This window comes from Seriola aureovittata, chromosome 16, assembly GCF_021018895.1.
Source record: "Seriola aureovittata isolate HTS-2021-v1 ecotype China chromosome 16, ASM2101889v1, whole genome shotgun sequence".
Taxonomy (NCBI): Eukaryota; Metazoa; Chordata; class Actinopteri; order Carangiformes; family Carangidae; genus Seriola; species Seriola aureovittata.
The window spans coordinates 24,643,378-24,665,450 of NC_079379.1; the positions used below are offsets into that span (position 1 = coordinate 24,643,378).

At 38.8% G+C, this 22,073-nt stretch overlaps 1 protein-coding gene across 2 annotated transcripts in view; it reads left to right on the forward strand.

Moving 5' to 3' along the window:
* The window catches only part of gatad2b (GATA zinc finger domain containing 2B), a 41,435-nt gene extending 26,446 nt beyond the window's left edge, over nucleotides 1-14,989 (forward strand). Inside the window, exons 4-11 of one of the 2 annotated variants that reach the window (XM_056398869.1) lie at nucleotides 693-824; nucleotides 2,077-2,205; nucleotides 4,216-4,506; nucleotides 4,970-5,339; nucleotides 5,449-5,651; nucleotides 6,666-6,776; nucleotides 8,136-8,346; nucleotides 8,821-14,989. In XM_056398869.1, the coding sequence (XP_056254844.1) occupies nucleotides 693-824; nucleotides 2,077-2,205; nucleotides 4,216-4,506; nucleotides 4,970-5,339; nucleotides 5,449-5,651; nucleotides 6,666-6,776; nucleotides 8,136-8,346; nucleotides 8,821-8,957 (1,584 nt within the window). In that variant the 3' untranslated portion in view covers nucleotides 8,958-14,989. The remainder of the gene's footprint in view (nucleotides 1-692; nucleotides 825-2,076; nucleotides 2,206-4,215; nucleotides 4,507-4,969; nucleotides 5,340-5,448; nucleotides 5,652-6,665; nucleotides 6,777-8,135; nucleotides 8,347-8,820) is intronic. The other variant, XM_056398870.1, reaches the window with a different exon arrangement.
* The last annotated feature ends 7,084 nt before the right edge of the window (nucleotides 14,990-22,073 follow it).

The following is a 22,073-nucleotide window of genomic DNA, read 5'->3' on the forward strand; positions in this document are numbered from 1 at the left end:
TGTTCACCTCAATCACGTGAAGCGTTTCGATTATCAGGAAACTCTGCGGCTCACACACTGCACAGCTACAAGTGTCATTTATGTAACATCAGAATATTCACACACACATGAACACTGGCCGGATGTCATCAAACGCACCACGAGTCTCAGTCATGGTGAAGACATTACGACTTAAACTCAACACCGAAACACTTCCTGTTGTGTCCGATATGAGATTTCCTGGTCAACTCTCCCTGTTTGATGATGAACAGCCTGATGAATGGTGAACTGTAGCTCTGTCCCAGGGAGGCTAACTGTTAGCTTCATCCACATCTCCGTTCAAATGTCACTCTGATCATTTTTAACGTTAATAGTAAAACAAACCGTCGAAACTACGTGTGTCGGCAGTGTTACACTCAAGTCCAGCTACACTGTAAAACAGCTGATTCATATAGAATAATGATGTTTGAATTGGAATTTACATACGAGTTGATTTGATGTTTCAAACAACACATATACAGAGGGTCGCTTGCAGACCACCGCACTTTGAGAAGAGCTTTTAGAGCTAATAAGATACTGTGTGTGTGTGTGTGTGTGTGTGTGTGTGTGTGTGTGTGTGTGTGTGTGTGTGTGTGTGTGTGTGTGTGTGTGTGTGTGTGTGTGTGTGTGTGTGTGTGTGTGTGTGTGTGTGTGTGTGTGTGTGTGTCTTGCAGGGGAAGACGGGAGAGGAGAGGCAGCAGATGATCAAAGCTCTGAGGGAGGAGCTGCGTCTGGAGGAGGCTCGTCTGGTTCTGCTGAAGAAGCTCAGACAGAGTCAGATGCAGAAGGAGAACGTGGTGCAGAAGGTGAGAGCGACACAGACCCCCCCCCCCCCCCCCCCACTCATTACACTGCTGGACACTACCTGTCTCTACCTGTCTGTACCTGTCTCTACCTGCTGGTGGAGATTTACTTCAGTATAGACTGAACAACATCAACTTGTTTTTATTTTTAGAGGAAATATGTTGGAACAGCTGATTTATTGATATGAAATCAGCTTCACCAGCTGCAGCGTCAGTGAGACTTAATGATGCACCAGTGTTTACACATTAACCCTCTGAGGTCAAAGGGTATTTTCTCCATTTAAAGGGCACTTGCACATAAAATAATACCCAAGTGTTTTACATCACAATTTTCAGAACAATATCAGCTCTTTTTATAAAGACGTAGAACAAAGAGAAAAATTGAAGTCTTGTTTTTCAAAATTCTTCAAATATTTTGTGAAAACAAACCTTTACGAATTGTTTCGGTGCTTGACATGTGTTCACCAACATCTATAGGTTCACAAAAATAGTGCAATATATATTAGTAAAATAGTAGATGAATGGATAATAAAGTTTTGTGTTGTGTCTTCACTCTACTTTAACCAGATTTGAGAGGCTGTTAGCCACGTATGATCCCACAAGGATCTGTGAGGGAAAGTGGAGAGTCGACAGATTCTAACAACATTTTAATCATATTTCTACTCTGCGTTATCGCAAAGATATTAATAGAAACATGCGTCGACCTCAGAGGGTTAAAGCGTCAACAGTTGTAATCCAGCAGATGCTGTAGATTCATGTGAAATGTTTTTCTTTTACTCTGGTTCGTTCAGTACTTTTACTGCACTACACCGTGGTTACTACGGTTACTGTAGTGATGGAAACTCCGTGCTAACGACCAGCCCAGTGTTCTTCTACATTAAAGCCCGTTTCCTACAATGCATTCAGAAAGTATTCAGACCCTTTACACACCTTCAGCCTTCAGTCTTCGTGGCTGTGATGTCACAAACTTTGCACACCTGGACTCAGGCTCAGTCAGGTAGGATGGGGATGTGTGTGGACAGATGTTCAGGTCTCTCCAGCTCCTCCTGTGACCTTTGGCCCAGTCGGAGGTCCTGAGCCTCTGGACCAGGTTTTCATTAAGGATCTCTCCGTACTCTGTTCGCTCTGATTGACTGTTACTATGGCGACTGTCACTATGGTGAAGCTGTAAATGAAATATAACTTATGTGCATGTCAGTGTCCAGGAGTCTGCACTGCTACAAGTCACTGTTCATGTTGTGTTGTTGATGTCCAGGTCCCGGTGGTCCAGAACGCCGCGTCCTCCGTTCAGCCCCCTCCCATCCACAGCTCTCCTGGCCTGGGGAAGCTGCCTGTGAGGCCGGGCCTGCACAACCCTGAGCCCCAGAACCTCCGCACCGCACAGGTGTGTGTGTGTGTGTGTGTGTGTGTGTGTGTGTGTGTGTGTGTGTGTATTTGGTGGTAGGAGCTAGCAGCAGGTTAGTTAGCTAAGGCAGCTAACAGAAGGTGAAGCTGGGTCAGAAATCAGTCCAGACCTCCAGGTGATTTTATCATCACAACTAGTGTTTGTTACGGTCATGTGTGGTCAGCTGACCTAACATCACGCTCACCTGGCTGTGCAGTGTGTCACCTGTCTTCAGGTGCAGCTCCATCATATCTGGAACCTCCCTTTAAGAAACATCTGGTTCATGTGAGTCCACCAGGTCTAAAGAAGTCCAGGGGCCGGTTTCAGAGAGACCGAGACCGTCTGAATTCAACTGCTGCACGAAGCAGTTTAGCTCTTGATTATCTGAAGCCGGACTGTGGTACAATGAATTCTGGGTAAATTAAGACTTTTTTCCAAATAAAATGTCAGCAAACCACAGATTATGAGCCATGTTTTCCTGTTTTTTGTTGTTGGGTGCTACTGGTCAGCGCAGGTGTCATTGCTTGTTACCATGGTAACATTGTTCTTAAACCTGAGTTAACCTGGTGGTTAGGTGTTTATTTTGTCTGGCTGTGGCTGGACTGACACGACAGACTGTGCTACATCTGGTCCTGGTCCTGGTCCTGGACCATTTAGTCCGGGACTAGACCTGACTGACTGAGTGACTGACGTGTTTGGTGTTGTCGTGGTTATAAACTCTTTATTCTGATTATTCCTGTGTCGTGTTTCCTTGTTCTCGTCCTTCTGTAACTTTGTGCAGAAAGGTCTGTTTAAATAAAGTTTATAATTATGATGTAAGATGGAGGTGCGGGTTGAACCAGGATTAAGATGCTGGCGCAGACTAACAGGAGGACTCTCCTCTCTGATGATGAAACAGCCTTTTGTTCTTCATGTAGCTCTGCTCCTCCATTACATGTTAAGATGGTATTAAATATTCAGCTGTGTGTGTGTGTGTGTGTGTGTGTGTGTGTGTGTGTGTGTGTGTGTGTGTGTGTGTGTGTGTGTGTGTGTGTGTGTCTTATCGGCCTGTTTTGTTTGGATGGTGATGTTCTGCCCCCTGCTGTCAGCTCTGAGTATCTCATCATATATACCTTGTATACTAAAAGGAGATATACACAGTGTTGTGGCTAAAGCTAATGCTAACACAATAGCCCTGTAATAAACCCCACCTTCATCCAGAACCTCTGTTAGTTTTACCTGATAAACTGGAGCCAGAATGTCCTGAGGTACTTGAACTAAACACAATATTATAATAATAATAATAATAATAATAATAATAATAATAATTACACACACACACACACACACACACACACACACACACACTGTTTTAAAACGAGTCCAAACCTGCAGCAGCTTCTTCACAGATGAGACGTTCAGGAGCAGCTCAGTTAAAACGGATTGTAAAGACTAATGGAACCAGTGAACATGAAGTTTGACTGAGGTGTCATGGGACTAAGTTTATAAACTACAGTATTTTACATTAGTTTGCTCACCCGAGTACACCTGTCACACACTGAAGGACACACAGAGTGTTTACCTCAGAGAGACACTGCTCTGTTCGTCACTGACTCATCAGACACATGAACACAACTTCATCACTTCCTCCAGAATTATTACATAAAAAAATCATGCTTTTAATGTGAAAAACACCAGGAAGTGCTGAGTTTTGTTGATGTTGTTTTAAGATGGATCAGGAGTAGAGATGACCTCAGTGTGAGTATAATGTGACTGTAGTGGTTTTACCTGGCCTTTGTGTCTGTTCTGGCCACGCCCCCGGCTCTTATTTGATGTAAAATGAGGAAGAACACAGCCAATCAGAATCAGCTGTAGATGCGAGTCACGTGTGTGTGAGCGTAAGCCGCTAACGCCATCTTCCGCCATCTTGGAAAAGCTGCTTCTGATTTCCACTGACAGTTGAAACATGTCAACGAGAGGCTTCGACTCTTCCTGTCATGAAACTCAAAGCTCTGTCTTTCCTCTCTGCAGGGTCACACAGTCATCAGGTCAGCAGCTAATGCTAACCTGCCGCCCATGCTAATGTCCCAGCGAGTGATAGCCCCCAACCCCGCCCAGCTGCAGGGCCAGAGGGTCTCCTCCAAGCCTGGGATGTCTCGCTCCAGCTCCAGCAGCATGGCCAACGCCGTCAGCTACCAGCAGGTATGGACTCATTCAGAGCCCAGCTACAGCACACCTGATCACTGCCATCACAGGTCACAGGTCACCACAGGTCACCACAGGTCACCACACGTCACCACAGGTCACCACAGGTCACCACAGGTAATCATAAAGTATTTGTTTTCTGAATATTTTAAAATCCTGTATTCTTTATGTGCACGTTTCTTCTTCTGTGCCTTTGTTGGTGCATCGCTGCACATGTTGACATGTTACCACCACCTGTAGATCAGCAGTGTGACATCACTGGTGACATCACCTACACGTGGGAGTCCTTGTGCGTCTTCATGAGACGAACAAAACAAGTCCCACTCACAGACACCCGGCTCCTGAAGGTCAGGACAGTCGGACTCTATCATGAGAACCTGAGACCCATCAGAACCATCAGACCCAGAGAGTCTGTTTGGATCCGCTCAGGTCTTAGAAACACTCAGACCTGAACCTGTGAAAACCTCAGTCTCACAACCCGACACTGTCACCACTTAAAGATCCCACTGACAAACTGACGTACGAACACCGACACCTGCAGCAGACGTACTGAACCATGAACTTGTGTGTCTCCTCACAGGCCAGCCAGCAGGTGGCAGCGTCCCAGCGCTCAGGCTCCAGCGCCATGTACATGAACCTGGCCCACATGCAAGCAGCGGCGGCGGCGGGGGCCGGCGGGGTAGCCGGCGGCCTGGGCGGGTCTTCGGCCGTCAGCCCGTCCACCATGTCTGGGTCGGCCAGCGGAGGGGTGAGCTCCATGGCCGACCAGGCCAGCAGCCAGGCGGCGGCCAAGCTGGCCCTCAGGAAGCAGCTGGAGAAAACCCTGCTGGAGATCCCTCCCCCGAAACCCCCCGCCCCGCTCCTCCACTTCCTGCCCTCCGCCGCCAACAGCGAGTTCATCTACATGGTGGGCCTGGAGGAGGTGGTGCAGAGTGTGCTCGACAGTCAGGGTAAGTGTGTGAACATAAACCTGAGGAGGAGCTGCACCTTCAGACAGAAACTGAAAGGTGTCTGTCCATCACTGTCCTCAGCTCACCTGTCCCTGTGTCTCCTCTGCAGGTAAACTCAGAGGGACGCTGGCCCGCATGGAGCCGTTCTTCTGCGCCCAGTGCAGAACCGACTTCACCCCTCACTGGAAGCAAGAGAAGAGCGGGCGAATCCTCTGTGAGCAGTGCATGACGTCCAATCAGAAGAAGGCTCTGAAGGCGGAGCACACCAACAGGCTGAAGAACGCCTTCGTGAAGGCTCTGCAGCAGGAGCAGGTCAGCGTCACGCCTCCGCCTTTCAAATCAACACATCAACTTACACTGAATAGCACCGCCATCATCATCTTCATCATCATCATCATCTCACTACGCAGCTCCACAGGTTTTATTACAGGTCGTATTTTACCTCACGCTCCACACGTGTCCCGCCTCCGTGAAGATGATGATGATGATGTCCTCAATCCGGTTCCCTGAGGAGAAACACCTGAGAACTGGAGCTGTGACTTCAGGAAGTATCCAGACCCCTTCACTTTATTCTGCTGTCGACTGAAAGTGTTTTTACCCATCAATCAATAATCTATAATCACAAAGTGAAAACATCTGTCTTGACATTTTTCAAAATCGATCAAATATTAGAAATGAACTGAAGTCTTCAGACCTCAATCCAGTTCTCTGAAGCTCCTCCCTGACCCCGGTCCTCCTCACCTGGTTCTGCTGTGATCACTCAGGTCCATGGTCTCTGTCCTGACCTGCAGCTGGACTGTGGGACCTGGTTCACACAGGTGTGACTCACCTCCGGGTCCGGACACCTATCAGTGATAAACAGGAAGCAGCTGATCTCAGTTTGGAGCCGCAGTGAAGAGTCTGAAGACTTTGGTTAATGACAGATTTCAGTTTTAGATTTTTAATCAACGTGCAAAAGTTTCTACAAACATGTTTTCACTTTGTCATGAGTGAGTGTTGACTGATGGGAAACAACACGACACTGAGCAGGAAGTGAAGAGGTCTGAAAACTGACCACGAGGAGCAGAGGGATGAACGCAGCGGAGCGACGAAGTGATGAAATAAAATATGTGCAATAATCTGGTTGATGTATCTACATCTGTAAGAACTTAAAGACCCGATCGTCACTGGAGCTTACATCCTGAAGAGAGCTGATAAAAACAGGCGGCAACATCCTTTCATTCATCCTTCCCTCTCTGACAGTTTCTTTACCTGTGATGTACTGACACAGAAACATGTCACCTGTGGATGTGAGTGTAATAATCCTCGTGTGTCTGTCCGTGTCAGGAGATCGAACAGAGGCTGCAGCAGCAGGCCGCCCTCTCTCCCAGCTCGGTCCCGACCGGCCCCAACGCCTCCAAGACTGACTCCATGATCCGACATCATGCCCTCCGCCAGGTACGCCGCAGCATGTCACCTGACAGTCCACCGCCCACCTGCCTTCACCTCTGTTTTATATATATTTTCTTTTTATTCATAAAATCAATGTACAATAGACGATAGGGAATGAATTTACAGAAAGGAATAACATTTGATAAGCGATGGAGGAAATGATCCGAGGCTTCAGCACAGACAGAAATAAACCTGAAGATTTGGACAAAGAGAAATTAAAACAAAATAAAAATGGGAAAATAAATAAAAACAAGTTGAGACGAAAAGCACGAGAGAGCCAGGAAACAAAAGCAAGGATCAGGAAATAAACTTTTCTGGCCTTTCTATTCATTTTCTCCATCAACTTCATTGATTTTAAATAAGTTAAGTTAAATAAAATACATAAAAACATTAAAAGGTTTAGCTGCCATCCCACTCGCAAGAATGAATATTATATTTATACAAAATAACAAAGTTAACAATCTGCTTCACCTCCGTTATAACGTTGGAAAGAGTTCACCAATAACAATCATCTTCACTTCACATCATTGTCATTGATTGATTATTGATCGTCGCTGCTCCTAACAAGTTTAACCATGGTAACGTTTCATTGGTCGCCTGTCAGTGACATCACATCCTCTGTGATCATGTGTCAGTGTGTCTGTCTGGCAGAAGATCTTTTATTTAGTTTAGTTTAGTTCCTGTTTATTTAGACTTTTATTTAGTTTTAAGCCGCAGACACTTTTTCAGCTCGTTGTTAGAAGCAGATGATTTTAGTCGTCGGACGTTTGGATCTTTATCAGAGAAACAAGCTGCTCAGCTGCAGCTGCTGGAGACGTCCTGTGTCTCTGAAGAGCGTCGCTGAATCTCTGATGTTTAAATCAAACTGTTTTATTTCTCCTGGTTTTAATCCCCTGGTGTGTTTGTTGTGGAGAGGAGGAAACTTCTCTCATTCAGCTGCAGGTAAAAACCTGCTGAACGTCTGGTTCATAAGTTATTAAAGAAACAGTCAGAACAAAGGTTAGCATGAGTCTCAGCTGTGACTCTAACCCTGAGTCTCTGTCTTCTGCACAGCGTCGCTCAGACTCTGACTTTAAATGTCAAACTGCTTTAACGGTTAGAATCAGCGGGTCTGTTTGATTTCCTGAACCACTCACACTGAAGGAATCCAAACCGGGAGGAGCTTACGGTGGTGAAGACAACAACTCCCATGATCCCACGCTATTTCATGACGTCACCCAACGCCGTCGCCTGTGTGTTTAATCACTGACTTTATTAGAAAGAAACAAACACAGACCTGCAGCTGTAACCAGCTGGTATTTACAGGATAAGTGACTGAAACACAGTCGGTCTGCTGAAGTTAATGAGATGTCTTTCCTCCCTCAGGCTCCTCAGCCTCAGGCCTCCCTGCAGCGAGGTCTGTCCAACTCGGCGCGAGGCGTCCTGTCAAACTTCGCTCAGGCCTCCCAGCTGTCGGTGGCCAGCAGCCTCATGGGAATGACCAGCGCCAAGCACTGCGGCAGCGGCGGAGGCGGCGGCAGCAGTAGCAGCAACAGACTGCAGCACGACAGCCGTCGCCAGATCTACAACATCCCAGGTACCGACTGAGCGGCGGCAAGTGTTTGTGTGACGTCCCACTCAGAGTCTCATGAGCAGCATCTGCTGATTCAGCTTCAGTTATTGATCCGATAACGACGAGTGTTTAAGTTCAGCAGGATCAATATTTGATCAGCTTTACTTTGTAACCCTGTAGTCACATTACCTGAACTCTGATACCATCATTTAATTATATGTTTTATTTAAAAAAAACACCTGAAACATAAAATAAATTAATATAATTATATATTATAATAAAAAACACCTGAAACATAATGATATGTCATGAACAGCTGAAACACGGAGGGAGCAGGTGAATGTGGAGGAAGCGTCCACTAGAAACAAGTCGTATCAGGCTTAAGAGCCTGACTCTAACAGGGTTCTGGTTCTGGTTCTGGTTCTCTGCAGTGGGACGTGAATAAAAGTGTAAACTGTTTTCGGACTTCGCCCTGACGTGTGTGTCTTGTCCCCACAGGGTTAAATATTGCCTATCTGAACCCAGCGGCAGTCGGAGCCCATAAGAGCTCCAGCTTAGCGGACCGGCAGAGAGAGTACCTGTTGGACATGATCCCACCTCGATCCATATCGCAGTCCATCACCGGACAGAAATGAGCCCCGACCAGCCCTCCTGCCCCACTGATGCCACCCTCATCCTGCCCTCCTACCCCCACCCCCACCCCCCATACTGAAGCACTCCCAGTTCAACCAACATCCCCACCCCCAGCCCCATCGCATGCAGTGCCTGTCCGTGTGCCTACCTTAAACCAACCCATGAAAACCCACCAAGTTGGACAAAGACACTAAACTGTCGGTGCATCTCAAATGTTCTTATGATAGTAAAAATCTTCTTCGTCAGCGTTGTTTAACAATTATAATTCCCATTATTATCGCTGTTGGTAGCACTATTATTATACCTTGCTTCAGTTACTCTTACTCATTATGCTTTTTTCTTTTGTAAGTGTTTGGTCCATTTTTTGTTTCTCTGCTGTCGCTCCTTTACTGCAGGAGAGACGGCGAACCATCGTAGGGTCGCCTCCGACCTCATAGAGGATTTCTTCTCAATTATAAAGCTTAGATGTGACTATTGCTAGTAACAGAAGATCAACAGGGTGCATTCTGGTTGCTATGCAACATAAAGTTTAATAACTTTAGCTCGCTAACTTGAAGTAACAAGGAAGATTCTGATAGGAACAAAAACAAAGTTGGTAACTGCTCCGCCTGCTCTTGAAAAGAGGATGAAGAGCCTGTTCTAAAAATGGAGAATGTGAGGGGGGGGGGGGTTACGGGGTGGGGGGGGCATGAAATCGAGAGCAAAGCACCAACACTCGTATCATCACGTCAAAAGGTTCGATTCAAGAGCTGACACACAACCACGGTCCAACCTGGAGATCAGGGCAGCGTCACAGCGAATGAACTGAAGTGACTGACGAAGGTGCACATGTGTACAAAGAGAATCCCATGTGATCCTTCACTGGTCGCCCCCCCCCCCCCCCCCCCCCCCCCCACCCCTCATCACCCTCCTCACTCCACATGTTACAGATATGAACTGTTACCAGGTGGGTGTGTGCGGGACTTCCTGTAATTGTACTAATCAGGACTGACGGACGCAGCAACGTCCCAGTGTGCCGTCACTGGACCGGCAGCGGACCGGCAGCGGACCGGCAGCGGACCGGCAGTCCACGCTGACTGCAGTGACGGGCGGCGGGAGGACGGCGTCTTCACCCAGAGTTCACAGGGGTCGTGGTCTCCACTCACACAGAAGACAGTGGATTTTCCCTCCTGGTGCCATCCCATCTCACTACATGCCACTGACCCCTCCCTGCCCCCCCCCCCCACCCCACCCCACCCCCCCTCAGTACCTTTGTTTATCCGGTATGCACAGACTGAACCCTTTTTACCCAGCAGCTCCTCTTGGCATCACATGTTCTTTGAGAAAGTGAAACGAACTCTAATCTGAAGGTTGAGGCACATTTTGTGCGTCTGAACCTCAGATTCTGTAGAAACCTACAAATCTTTTCTTCTTCTATTTGGATTTTTAGATTGTTTCTGATTGTTGCCCCGCCCCCCACGTCCCATTCTTTACTTTGGTTTGTTTATTTGTTTTTGTTTTTTTGCGGCGTCTCCTAATGAATTGGTGGCGTACCTGAGAGGTATTTGCCCCCGGAGACGATAATAATCAACATAGCTAAAAACAGAAACTATTGAAATACCTGTATGGATTATGTATAGATACCTAGCTTCAGATAAAAAAAAAAAGGATGTGGATTATATCTTTTATGGGAGAGACATGGATCAATCATTGTGTGCATGCTCTGCACACAAGTTCCCTCACTCCAGAGGAGCACTTTGCATATTTCCAATTGGAAAACCATTTTTTTAAAAAGAGGAAAAGAATGTTACAGTTGGCTGAGGTCTGGATGCCGGCGTAGGGCCGACCAGAGAGTCAGGGGGCGTGTCATCAAGGTGTGTTTTAATGGCTGATGAAAAGTTCAATCCCGCTTTACTTTGTCAGTGTTGATCTCCACGTGTGTCCGTTTCCTCGTCGCTGGTGTCGGGTCAGAGCCGGTCCCCCGGGTCCGAGTCCTGAACCAGGATCAGTTCCTTCTCAAAACAATCACGTCTGTTATTTCTAATGTCTGGACTCAAGGTCTTTGGATCCCAAACAAATCCACCATCAGAACCACTCTGGTACTGGCGCACTGATACACAGACCCAACACAGGTCCCGGGTCCCAGTCTCAGACACGATGCAAACCAGCGTCATGGCGACTCGTCACAGCCACAGAAAACCCCGACATGACATTTCTTTTGATTTGCACGATTCATCCACTGAACTGTTTGTCTGTTGAGATGAGATGTCCCAGAGTTCCTCCTGCGTCCTCCTGGACCGGGACGTGTCCTCCTGGACCGGGACATGTCCTCCTGGACCGGGATATGTCCTCCTGGACCGGGACGTGTCCTCCTGGCCTGAAGGAGGAAACTGACTCCTGTGATGGACCTACAGACGCTGACAGATGAAAGGACGAACCTGAGCCATGAGGAGAAACAGGAAGTCAGCAGCTGTGTCCCAGTTCAAAGATGCGTCCTTCTTTTCCGTGACCCAACGTATCCCATGATTCATTGCATGCCGGTAATGAAAGCAGACGACACCCACAGAGAGCCTGAGGATTACACTGTGAAATGTTTCAGCTCAGTTCAACAGCGAACAGTCAAACTGTTAAAACCACGGACGTTGAAAAAAAGTTACGTGTTGTCAAGGTTGCTAGGCAACAGGAGTCGCAACAGCTGGTGATGCACAGCGAAAGTCCTCCATAGACCAGACCCTCTGATTACGGTTCGTCCTTGGCGTTCTACGGCGGCTACGAACTGCCATGCCTCGTAGATCACGTCCTCCGAAAGGATGCGGCCCCTGAACTGGGACACAGCTACCGACCCCCCCCCCACACACACACACACACACACACACACACACACACACACACACACACACACACACACACACAGGTCACAGGGGTCACTGTGAGGTTTCTGTTCCAATATTAGAAATAGTCCGACATCTGAAAGTAGCTGAAGGGTTTTAAAAGTCAGTAGGAAACCTCCTTAAGGGGGGGGGGGGGGGGGGACTGGTCTTATAATGTGGGTTATTTACAATCTGACACTGAAGTTATTTCATTATTTACTTCTACTTAAAAAAAGACATTTATTAAACATTTATCTATTATTTTATTCATATTTGCCATCACTAATAAACCCTCTGCAGCAACACAGTTCATCCACATCAGTAAAGTGACCTCTAGAACAAAGGTGGAGCTTGTTGCGGATGGAGCTCAGATCGTATTATATTATATGCAAGTACCTTTTAAAGTGAATTTAATAAATTATGTAAAAATCAAGAAAATACGGTCAGACCTCAGAGGGTTAATCTGTCAGCTGGAGGTTTGTTGGGACTTCATCTGAACTGTGGCACAACAACAGCGAGGAGGATGTGGGCCTCTCGAGTCTGAGCGTCGACACCTTTCAGTCCGTCGGTCTTCACCTGGACTGATGGTTCAGTGTCGTAGGATGAAGTCTGTCTGAGTCCAGTCAGGTGGTCTCACACACCTTCCGGCAGCCATGTTGGATTCCTCCAGTCGTTTGGGAACATCTGCTCGCTGGCTTTCCGACCAATCACGTCACTTCATTCTGGACTCCAGCTGGGCTTTACTGTTCGCTATGCTAACATGCTAACATCAGATGCTAATCATTGTCCCCTGCTGCCTAGCTTGTCGACATTGTCATCGTGAGTGTGTTAGCCTCCTGCCATTAGCATTTAGCTTAAAGTGCTGCTGTGCCAAGTGACGCCACACACAGGAGCTAGCGTGGCTGTAGACTCTGTTGTCGAAGCTTCTCCTGCTGAATGGAAAACATCACATTTAAAAAAGAAACTATAGCACTTCATGTGGAAGAGTGTGTGTGTGTGTGTGTGTGTGTGTGTGTGTGGTCGTAGGAGCTAGCAGCAGCAGTGTTCATTTAGTTGTTTTGTTGAATTAGCGCAGCAGCGAGTTAGCTAGCTAAGGCAGCTAACAGAGGTCCCGCTGGTTGCTCATGATCCTGAGGTTTGTTCTGAGCTGCGTCGGGGTCAGAGGTCAAATCTGAAAACCCTCATTCATGAAGAGTTCAGTTGTTGCTCCAGCAGGAGATTTGATCACTGTGGCTGTGATGATGTTAAATCGACCCTGAGCCTCGCTCTGTGTCTGGTTCTGTTTCCTGGTCTGATGACACGCTCTGGTTGTGGGTGGAGCTGTCCACCACCTGCTCGGCGGCCGGTGGTGTGTTCTGGTTCATCACGTTGTGTGTTTGAGGAATCCAGACCTGGCGTCGTAGCGGCCCGATGACAAACAGGAAGACTTCGGCCACGACTATGAAACTACCTAGGATTAGATTCAGAGATGTAAACTGGAGTTTACACTTGGAAAACATCGTTTTTGTTTATTATATAAAAAAAAACACGGATCAGTTTTCCCTTTGGTGGAACAGTTGAAATTGGATGTAGAGATATATTTTCATGAATTTTTAATGTCTGGAGTGAATTTTTACTTTACAATGTTTTCATCATGCTTCTCCTTTTGCAGCTGGAGAAAAAAAAGCTCCTGTCTCTCTTTTGCAGATGCATCCTCTCACCTTTGTATTCGGACTGCAGATTCTTTTCAAACGTCAGTTTTTAGATTTCAAAAGTCATTTCTTTTACTGATGTCTCAATTGAGTTCTGTTTTCTTTCTATTGCAGTTTAAAAAAATAAACAAATGTATTGACTATGAAATAAATGACACGATATTTGCTAGGTTTGAAGTAATAATGACTTATTGTACATAAGCATTTTTTCCTCCCTTGTACTGAAAAAAGAAATTAAATGGTTGTATATTGTGTAGAAAAGCAAACAAAAAGCCATGAATATTGTGAAGCTTGTCATTTCGTTTTGTGATCACTGTGTATTATTGTGTAACTAATGTGCAAAATGTTTGGGATTCTTTTTTCCCTCCTCTGCTTGTTGAAGCGGTCTCCCTGGATGCATTCGCTTTGGTTCTGGACTCGTTGGTTTGCAGGAAGGTGCTGATTGGTTCAGACAGGCGGCGTGTGCAGAGCTGACTGTTTCTTACAGGATGGTTTCCTGATAAAAAAGCACTTTGCATGTGTCACTGAGAGAGTCCAGTTAGATGGACCCTCCTGATCTCGTGGTCTGATCCGGGATCAGTTGGCCTCTCACTAAAAGATCCCTCTCACACGTCCTCACATTCAGGCTGCCATTAGTTTCCTGTGATCCACTAAGACTAAATCAGGTCTCCAGGGTCCTGGAGAGTCCGTAGAACACTGGAGACGGTTCTCAGCTGTTCACAGGGACTCGGGTCATCGCTCAGAGACCTCAAATACCTGGACAAGTACAAGCCAAACCACAGCGTCAGTGTGCTAGCAGGTGAACCAACCATTAAATGTCCCAATGAAGTGAATCAGATCTGATAAAGATGTTTTCATGAGTTGTAGTAAACAGCTCGTGGTTCAGTCTGTCGCTGAGACTCTCGCTCTCTCATGAGGAAACACTATTGGAGAAAAAAATACATTTTCTTGGCTCTAAATTTTCCCGCCATGTGTCAGTGTGTGTGTGTGTGTGTGCGTGCGTGTGTGCGTGCGTGCGCGCGCGTCAGTGAACCCTGTTTCCGCTTGACCCTGAACCAGTGATCACTCTTCCTGCTGACACCGACAGACAACACGTACGGTCCTCTACTGTTTGGCTTTATCTTCTATTAGTTGTTGCTAACGCAGGGAAACATTTAATTGCAAAAGCAGTTTTATGAGTTTTTGATTTACCTGTAGAAGCGTTTCTTTTTGCATAATGTTGACAATGTTGAAATAAACACCTGGGAAGCAGAAACAAGATGAAATCGACCGGAGATTAATTGAAGTCTTTTTTGTTTTGCTTACATCAATCCTGACCTTTTGCACATACTTGATATTTAACGGTCTTCAAAAAAGTAAAAGAAAATAATGCTGTTTGAATACTGCCAGTTGATTGACAATTATGCATTGATTGAAAAAATAAGCTAATTTTGGAGGAAATAACTTTGTAATATTTATCTCTTGCAAGCTATGTTTAATAAAGGTTGAAACAATTTGCTTCCAAGTGTGACTTCATTCATCTTTGTGTAACACAATTGTGGTGTTTCATTACACTGTGTTGCTCTCTCTGTATTTGACTGTTATCACTTATTTAACACGAGACCCAGTGATTCCATCCGTCCTCTCTATTAAATAAGACAAAGACTTCTCGGTGTAGAACTATAGACCAGCAGCTCTCAGACACACACACTTCAACCGTCAGGGAGAAAAGGTTTAATGTTCTTTTAAACTGCTTACACACAAAAACCTAATGCCACACAATTTCTGAAACCTGTCCCTCAAAGAGCAAAACTATGAAGCATAAAAAGTCATAGTTTAGTAAGGCAAAATAATGTCAGTATAATTCAACATTAAAACAATGAGAAAAACGACAGTATAATAGGACATAAAAATGACGGTATAGTAAGGCATAAAAACTACATAGTGTAGTAAGGCAATAAAAAGTTATGGTATGGTAAATCATTAAACGAAATAGTATAATAAGAATTAAGAATGTCATAGACAAGTAAGACATAAAAATGTCATAAAACGTCATAGTATAATAAGGCATAAAAAAGTGATAGTGTAGTAAGACATAAAAAAAGTAAAAAAACATCATAGTATAATAAGGCATAAAAAAAGTAAAAAAACATCATAGTATAATAAGGCATAAAAAAAGTCATACTATAGTAAGACATAAAAAAAATTTTTTTTTTTAAAACGTCGTAGTATAGTAAGTCAGAAAAAAGTCATAGTATAGTAAGACATAAAAATTTTTTTTTTAAAAATGTCATAGTATAGTAAGTCAGAAAAAAGTCATATTATAGTAAGACATAAAAAAAAGTTAAAAAACGTCATGGTATAATAAGGCATAAAAAAAGTCATACTATAGTAAGAAATAAAAAAAAAATTTTTTTTAAAAACGTCAGTATAGTAAGTCAGCAGAAAAAAGTCATACTATAGTAAGACATAAATTTTTTTTTTTTTTAAAAGTCATGGTATAGTAAGTCAGAAAATTTTTTTTTTTAAAAACGTCATAGTATAGTAAGACATAAATTCTTTGTTTTTAAAAATGTCATGGTATAGTAAGTCAGAAAAAAGTCATAGTATAGTAAGACATAAAAAAAAGTTAAAAAACGTCATAGTATAATAAGGCATAAAAAAAAAATTTTTTTTAAAAAACATCATAGTATAGTAAGTCAGAAAAAAGTCATAGTATAGTAAGACATAAAAAAAGTTAAAAAACGTCATAGTATAATAAGGCGTAAAAAAAGTCATACTATAGTAAGACATAAAAAAAAAATTTTTTTTAAAAACGTCATAGTATAGTAAGTCAGAAAAAAGTCATACTATAGTAAGACATAAATTTTTTTTTTTAAAAACGTCAAAGTATAGTAAGTCAGAAAAAAGTCATAGTATTGTAAGGCATAAAAAAAAGTAAAAAAAAAGTCATGGTATAGTAAGTCAGGAAAAAGTCATACTATAGTAAGACATAAAATTTTTTTTTTTTTTAAAAAGTCATGGTATAGTAAGTCAGAAAAAACTCATGGTATAGTAAGTCAGAAAATTTTTTTTTTTTAAAAACGTCATAGTATAGTAAGACATAAATTCTTTGTTTTTAAAAATGTCATGGTATAGTAAGTCAGAAAAAAGTCATAGTATAGTAAGACATAAATTCTTTGTTTTTAAAAACCTCATAGTATAGTAAGTCAGAAAAGAGTCATAGTATAGTAAGACATAAAAAATTTTTTTTTAAAAACGTCATAGTATAGTAAGTCAGAAAAAAGTCATAGTATAGTAAGACATAAAAAAAAGTTAAAGTTATGGTATGGTAAATCATTAAAAGAAATAGTATAATAAGAATTAAGAATGTCATAGACAAGTAAGACATAAAAATGTCATAAAACGTCATAGTATAATAAGGCATAAAAAAGTGATAGTGTAGTAAGGCAGAAAAAAGTCATGGTATATTAAGACATAAAAAAAGTAAAAAAACATCATAGTATAATAAGGCATGAAAAAAGTAAAAAAACGTCATAGTATAATAAGGCATAAAAAAAATTTTTTTTAAAACGTCATAGTATAGTAAGGCATAAAAAAGTCATAGTATATTAAGACATAAAAAAAATTTTTTTTTAAAACGTCATAGTATAGTAAGATATACATTTTTTGTTTTTAAAAAAGTCATGGTATAGTAAGTCAGAAAAAAGTCATAGTATAGTAAGTCATAAAAAAGTCATAGTATAGTAAGACATAACATTTTTTTTTTTTTAAAAAGTCATGGTATAGTAAGTCAGAAAAAAGTCATAGTATAGTAAGTCAGAAAAAAGTCATAGTATAGTAAGACATAAAAAAAGCAAAAAAACGTCATAGTATAATAAGGCATAAAAAAATTTTTTTTTAAAACGTCATAGTATAGTAAGGCATAAAAAAGTCATAGTATAGTAAGACATAAAAAAAGTAAAAAAACGTCATAGTATAATAAGGCATAAAAAAAGTCATAGTATAGTAAGACATAAAAATTTTTTTTTTAAAAACGTCATAGTATAGTAAGACATAAATTCTTTGTTTTTAAAAAAGTCATTGTATAGTAAGTCAGAAAAAAGTCATAGTATAGTAAGACATAAAAAAAAGTTAAAAAACGTCATAGTATAGTAAGTCAGAAAAAAGTCATAGTATAGTAAGACATAAATTCTTTGTTTTTAAAAACCTCATAGTATAGTAAGTCAGAAAAAAGTCATAGTATAGTAAGGTATAAAAAAGTCATAGTATAGTAAGACATAAAAACAGTAAAAAAACGTCATAGTATAATAAGGCATAAAAAAAGTCATACTATAGTAAGACATAAAAAAAATTTTTTAAAAGACGTCATAGTATAGTAAGTCAGAAAAAAGTCATAGTATAGTAAGACACAAAAAAATTTTTTTTTTTAAAAACGTCATAGTATAGTAAGTCAAAAAAGTCATAGTATAGTAAGACATTAAAACATTTTTTTTTAAAAACGTCATAGTATAGTAAGACATAAATTCTTTGTTTTTAAAAACCTCATAGTATAGTAAGTCAGAAAAAAGTCATAGTATAGTAAGACATAAAAATTTTTTTTTAAAAAACGTCATAGTATAGTAAGTCAGAAAAAAGTCATAGTATAGTAAGACATAAAAAAAGTAAAAAAACGTCATAGTATAATAAGGCATAAAAAAAGTCATACTATAGTAAGACATAAAACATTTTTTTTAAAAGACGTCATAGTATAGTAAGTCAGAAAAAAGTCATAGTATAGTAAGACACAAAAAAATTTTTTTTTTAAAAACGTCAAAGTATAGTAAGTCAGAAAAAAGTCATAGTATTGTAAGGCATAAAAAAAAGTTAAAAAAAAGTCATGGTATAGTAAGTCAGGAAAAAGTCATACTATAGTAAGACATAAAATTTTTTTTTTTTTAAAAAGTCATGGTATAGTAAGTCAGAAAAAACTCATGGTATAGTAAGTCAGAAAATTTTTTTTTTTTAAAAACGTCATAGTATAGTAAGACAAATTCTTCGTTTTTAAAAATGTCATGGTATAGTAAGTCAGAAAAAAGTCATAGTATAGTAAGACATAAATTCTTTGTTTTTAAAAACCTCATAGTATAGTAAGTCAGAAAAGAGTCATAGTATAGTAAGACATGAAAAATTTTTTTTTAAAAACGTCATAGTATAGTAAGTCAGAAAAAAGTCATAGTATAGTAAGACATAAAAAAAAGTTAAAGTTATGGTATGGTAAATCATTAAAAGAAATAGTATAATAAGAATTAAGAATGTCATAGACAAGTAAGACATAAAAATGTCATAAAACGTCATAGTATAATAAGGCATAAAAAAGTGATAGTGTAGTAAGGCATAAAAAAAGTAAAAAAAAACGTCATAGTATAGTAAGTCAAAAAAATGTCATAGTATAGTAAGACAAAAAAATTTTTTTTTTTAAAAAAGTCATAGTATAGTAAGTCAGAAAAAAGTCATGGTATATTAAGACATAAAAAAAGTAAAAAAACATCATAGTATAATAAGGCATGAAAAAAGTAAAAAAACGTCATAGTATAATAAGGCATAAAAAAAATTTTTTTTTAAAACGTCATAGTATAGTAAGGCATAAAAAAGTCATAGTATAGTAAGACATAAAAAAAATTTTTTTTTAAAACGTCATAGTATAGTAAGATATACATTTTTTGTTTTTAAAAAAGTCATGGTATAGTAAGTCAGAAAAAAGTCATAGTATAGTAAGTCATAAAAAAGTCATAGTATAGTAAGACATAACATTTTTTTTTTTTTAAAAAGTCATGGTATAGTAAGTCAGAAAAAAGTCATAGTATAGTAAGTCAGAAAAAAGTCATAGTATAGTAAGACAAAAAAAGTAAAAAAACGTCATAGTATAATAAGGCATAAAAAAAATTTTTTTTAAAACGTCATAGTATAGTAAGGCATAAAAAAGTCATAGTATAGTAAGACATAAAAAAAGTAAAAAAACGTCATAGTATAATAAGGCATAAAAAAAGTCATAGTATAGTAAGACATAAAAATTTTTTTTTTAAAAACGTCATAGTATAGTAAGACATAAATTCTTTGTTTTTAAAAAAGTCATTGTATAGTAAGTCAGAAAAAAGTCATAGTATAGTAAGACATAAAAAAAAGTTAAAAAACGTCATAGTATAGTAAGTCAGAAAAAAGTCATAGTATAGTAAGACATAAAAATTTTTTTTTTTTAAAAACCTCATAGTATAGTAAGTCAGAAAAAAGTCATAGTATAGTAAGGTATAAAAAAGTCATAGTATAGTAAGACATAAAAACAGTAAAAAAACGTCATAGTATAATAAGGCATAAAAAAAGTCATACTATAGTAAGACATAAAAAAAATTTTTTAAAAGACGTCATAGTATAGTAAGTCAGAAAAAAGTCATAGTATAGTAAGACACAAAAAAATTTTTTTTTTAAAAACGTCATAGTATAGTAAGTCAAAAAAGTCATAGTATAGTAAGACATTAAAACATTTTTTTTTAAAAACGTCATAGTATAGTAAGACATAAATTCTTTGTTTTTAAAAACCTCATAGTATAGTAAGTCAGAAAAAAGTCATAGTATAGTAAGACATAAAAATTTTTTTTTAAAAAACGTCATAGTATAGTAAGTCAGAAAAAAGTCATAGTATAGTAAGACATAAAAAAAGTAAAAAAACGTCATAGTATAATAAGGCATAAAAAAAGTCATACTATAGTAAGACATAAAACATTTTTTTTAAAAGACGTCATAGTATAGTAAGTCAGAAAAAAGTCATAGTATAGTAAGACACAAAAAAATTTTTTTTTTAAAAACGTCATAGTATAGTAAGTCAAAAAAGTCATAGTATAGTAAGACATTAAAACATTTTTTTTTAAAAACGTCATAGTATAGTAAGACATAAATTCTTTGATTTTAAAAACCTCATAGTATAGTAAGTCAGAAAAAAGTCATAGTATAGTAAGACATAAAAAAAAGTTAAAAAACGTCATGGTATGATAAGGCATAAAAAAAGTCATACTATAGTAAGACATAAAAAAAAAATTTTTTTTAAAAACGTCATATATGTAAGAGCATTTATGTAAGACATAAATTCTTTGTTTTTAAAAACCTCATAGTATAGTAAGTCAGAAAAAAGTCATAGTATAGTAAGACATAAAAATTTTTTTTTAAAAAACGTCATAGTATAGTAAGTCAGAAAAAAGTCATAGTATAGTAAGACATAAAAAAAAGTTAAAAAACGTCATGGTATAATAAGGCATAAAAAACGTCATAGTATAATAAGGCATAAAAAAAAATTTTTTTTTAAAAAACATCATAGTATAGTAAGTCAGAAAAAAGTCATAGTATAGTAAGACATAAAAATTTTTTTTTAAAAACGTCATAGTATAGTAAGTCAGAAAAAAGTCATAGTATAGTAAGACATAAAAAAAAGTTAAAAAACGTCATGGTATAATAAGGCATAAAAAACGTCATAGTATAATAAGGCATAAAAAAAATTTTTTTTTAAAAAAACATCATAGTATAGTAAGTCAGAAAAAAGTCATAGTATAGTAAGACATAAAATTTTTTTTTTAAAAAACGTCATAGTATAGTAAGTCAGAAAAAAGTCATAGTATAGTACGTCAGAAAAACGTCATAGTATAGTAAGTCAAAAAAGTCATAGTATAGTAAGACATAAAAAATTTTTTTTTTAAAAACGTCATAGTATAGTAAGACATTAATTCTTTGTTTTTAAAAACCTCATAGTATAGTAAGTCAGAAAAAAGTCATAGTATAGTAGACAAATTTTTTTAAAAAAACGTCATAGTATAGTAAGGCATAAAAAAAGTCATACTATAGTAAGACATAAAAAAAAATTTTTTTTTTAAAATGTCATAGTATAGTAAGTCAGAAAAAGTCATACTATAGTAAAACATAAAATTTTTTTTTTTTTTAAAAAGTCATGGTATAGTAAGTCAGAAAAAAGTCATTGTATAGTAAGTCAGAAAAAATTTTTTTTTTAAAAACGTCATAGTATAGTAAGACATAAATTTTTTGTTTTTAAAAAAGTCATGGTATAGTAAGTCAGAAAAAAGTCATAGTATAGTAAGTCAGAAAAAAGTCATAGTATAGTAAGACATAAAAAAATTTTTTTTTAAAACGTCATAGTATAGTAAGGCATAAAAAAGTCATAGTATAGTAAGACATAAAAAAAGTAAAAAAACGTCATAGTATAATAAGGCATAAAAAAGTCATAGTATGGTAAGACATAAAAAATTTTTTTTTAAAAACGTCATAGTATAGTAAGTCAGAAAAAAGTCATAGTATGGTAAGACATAAAAATTTTTTTTTTAAAAAACATCATAGTATAGTAAGTCAGAAAAAAGTCATAGTATAGTAAGACATAAAAAAAATTTTTTTTAAAAACATCATAGTATAGTAAGACATAAATTTTTTGTTTTTAAAAAAGTCATGGTATAGTAAGTCAGAAAATAGTCATAGTATAGTAAGACATAAAAAAAATTTTTTTTAAAACGTCATAGTATAGTAAGGCATAAAAAAGTCATAGTATAGTAAGACATAAAAAAAA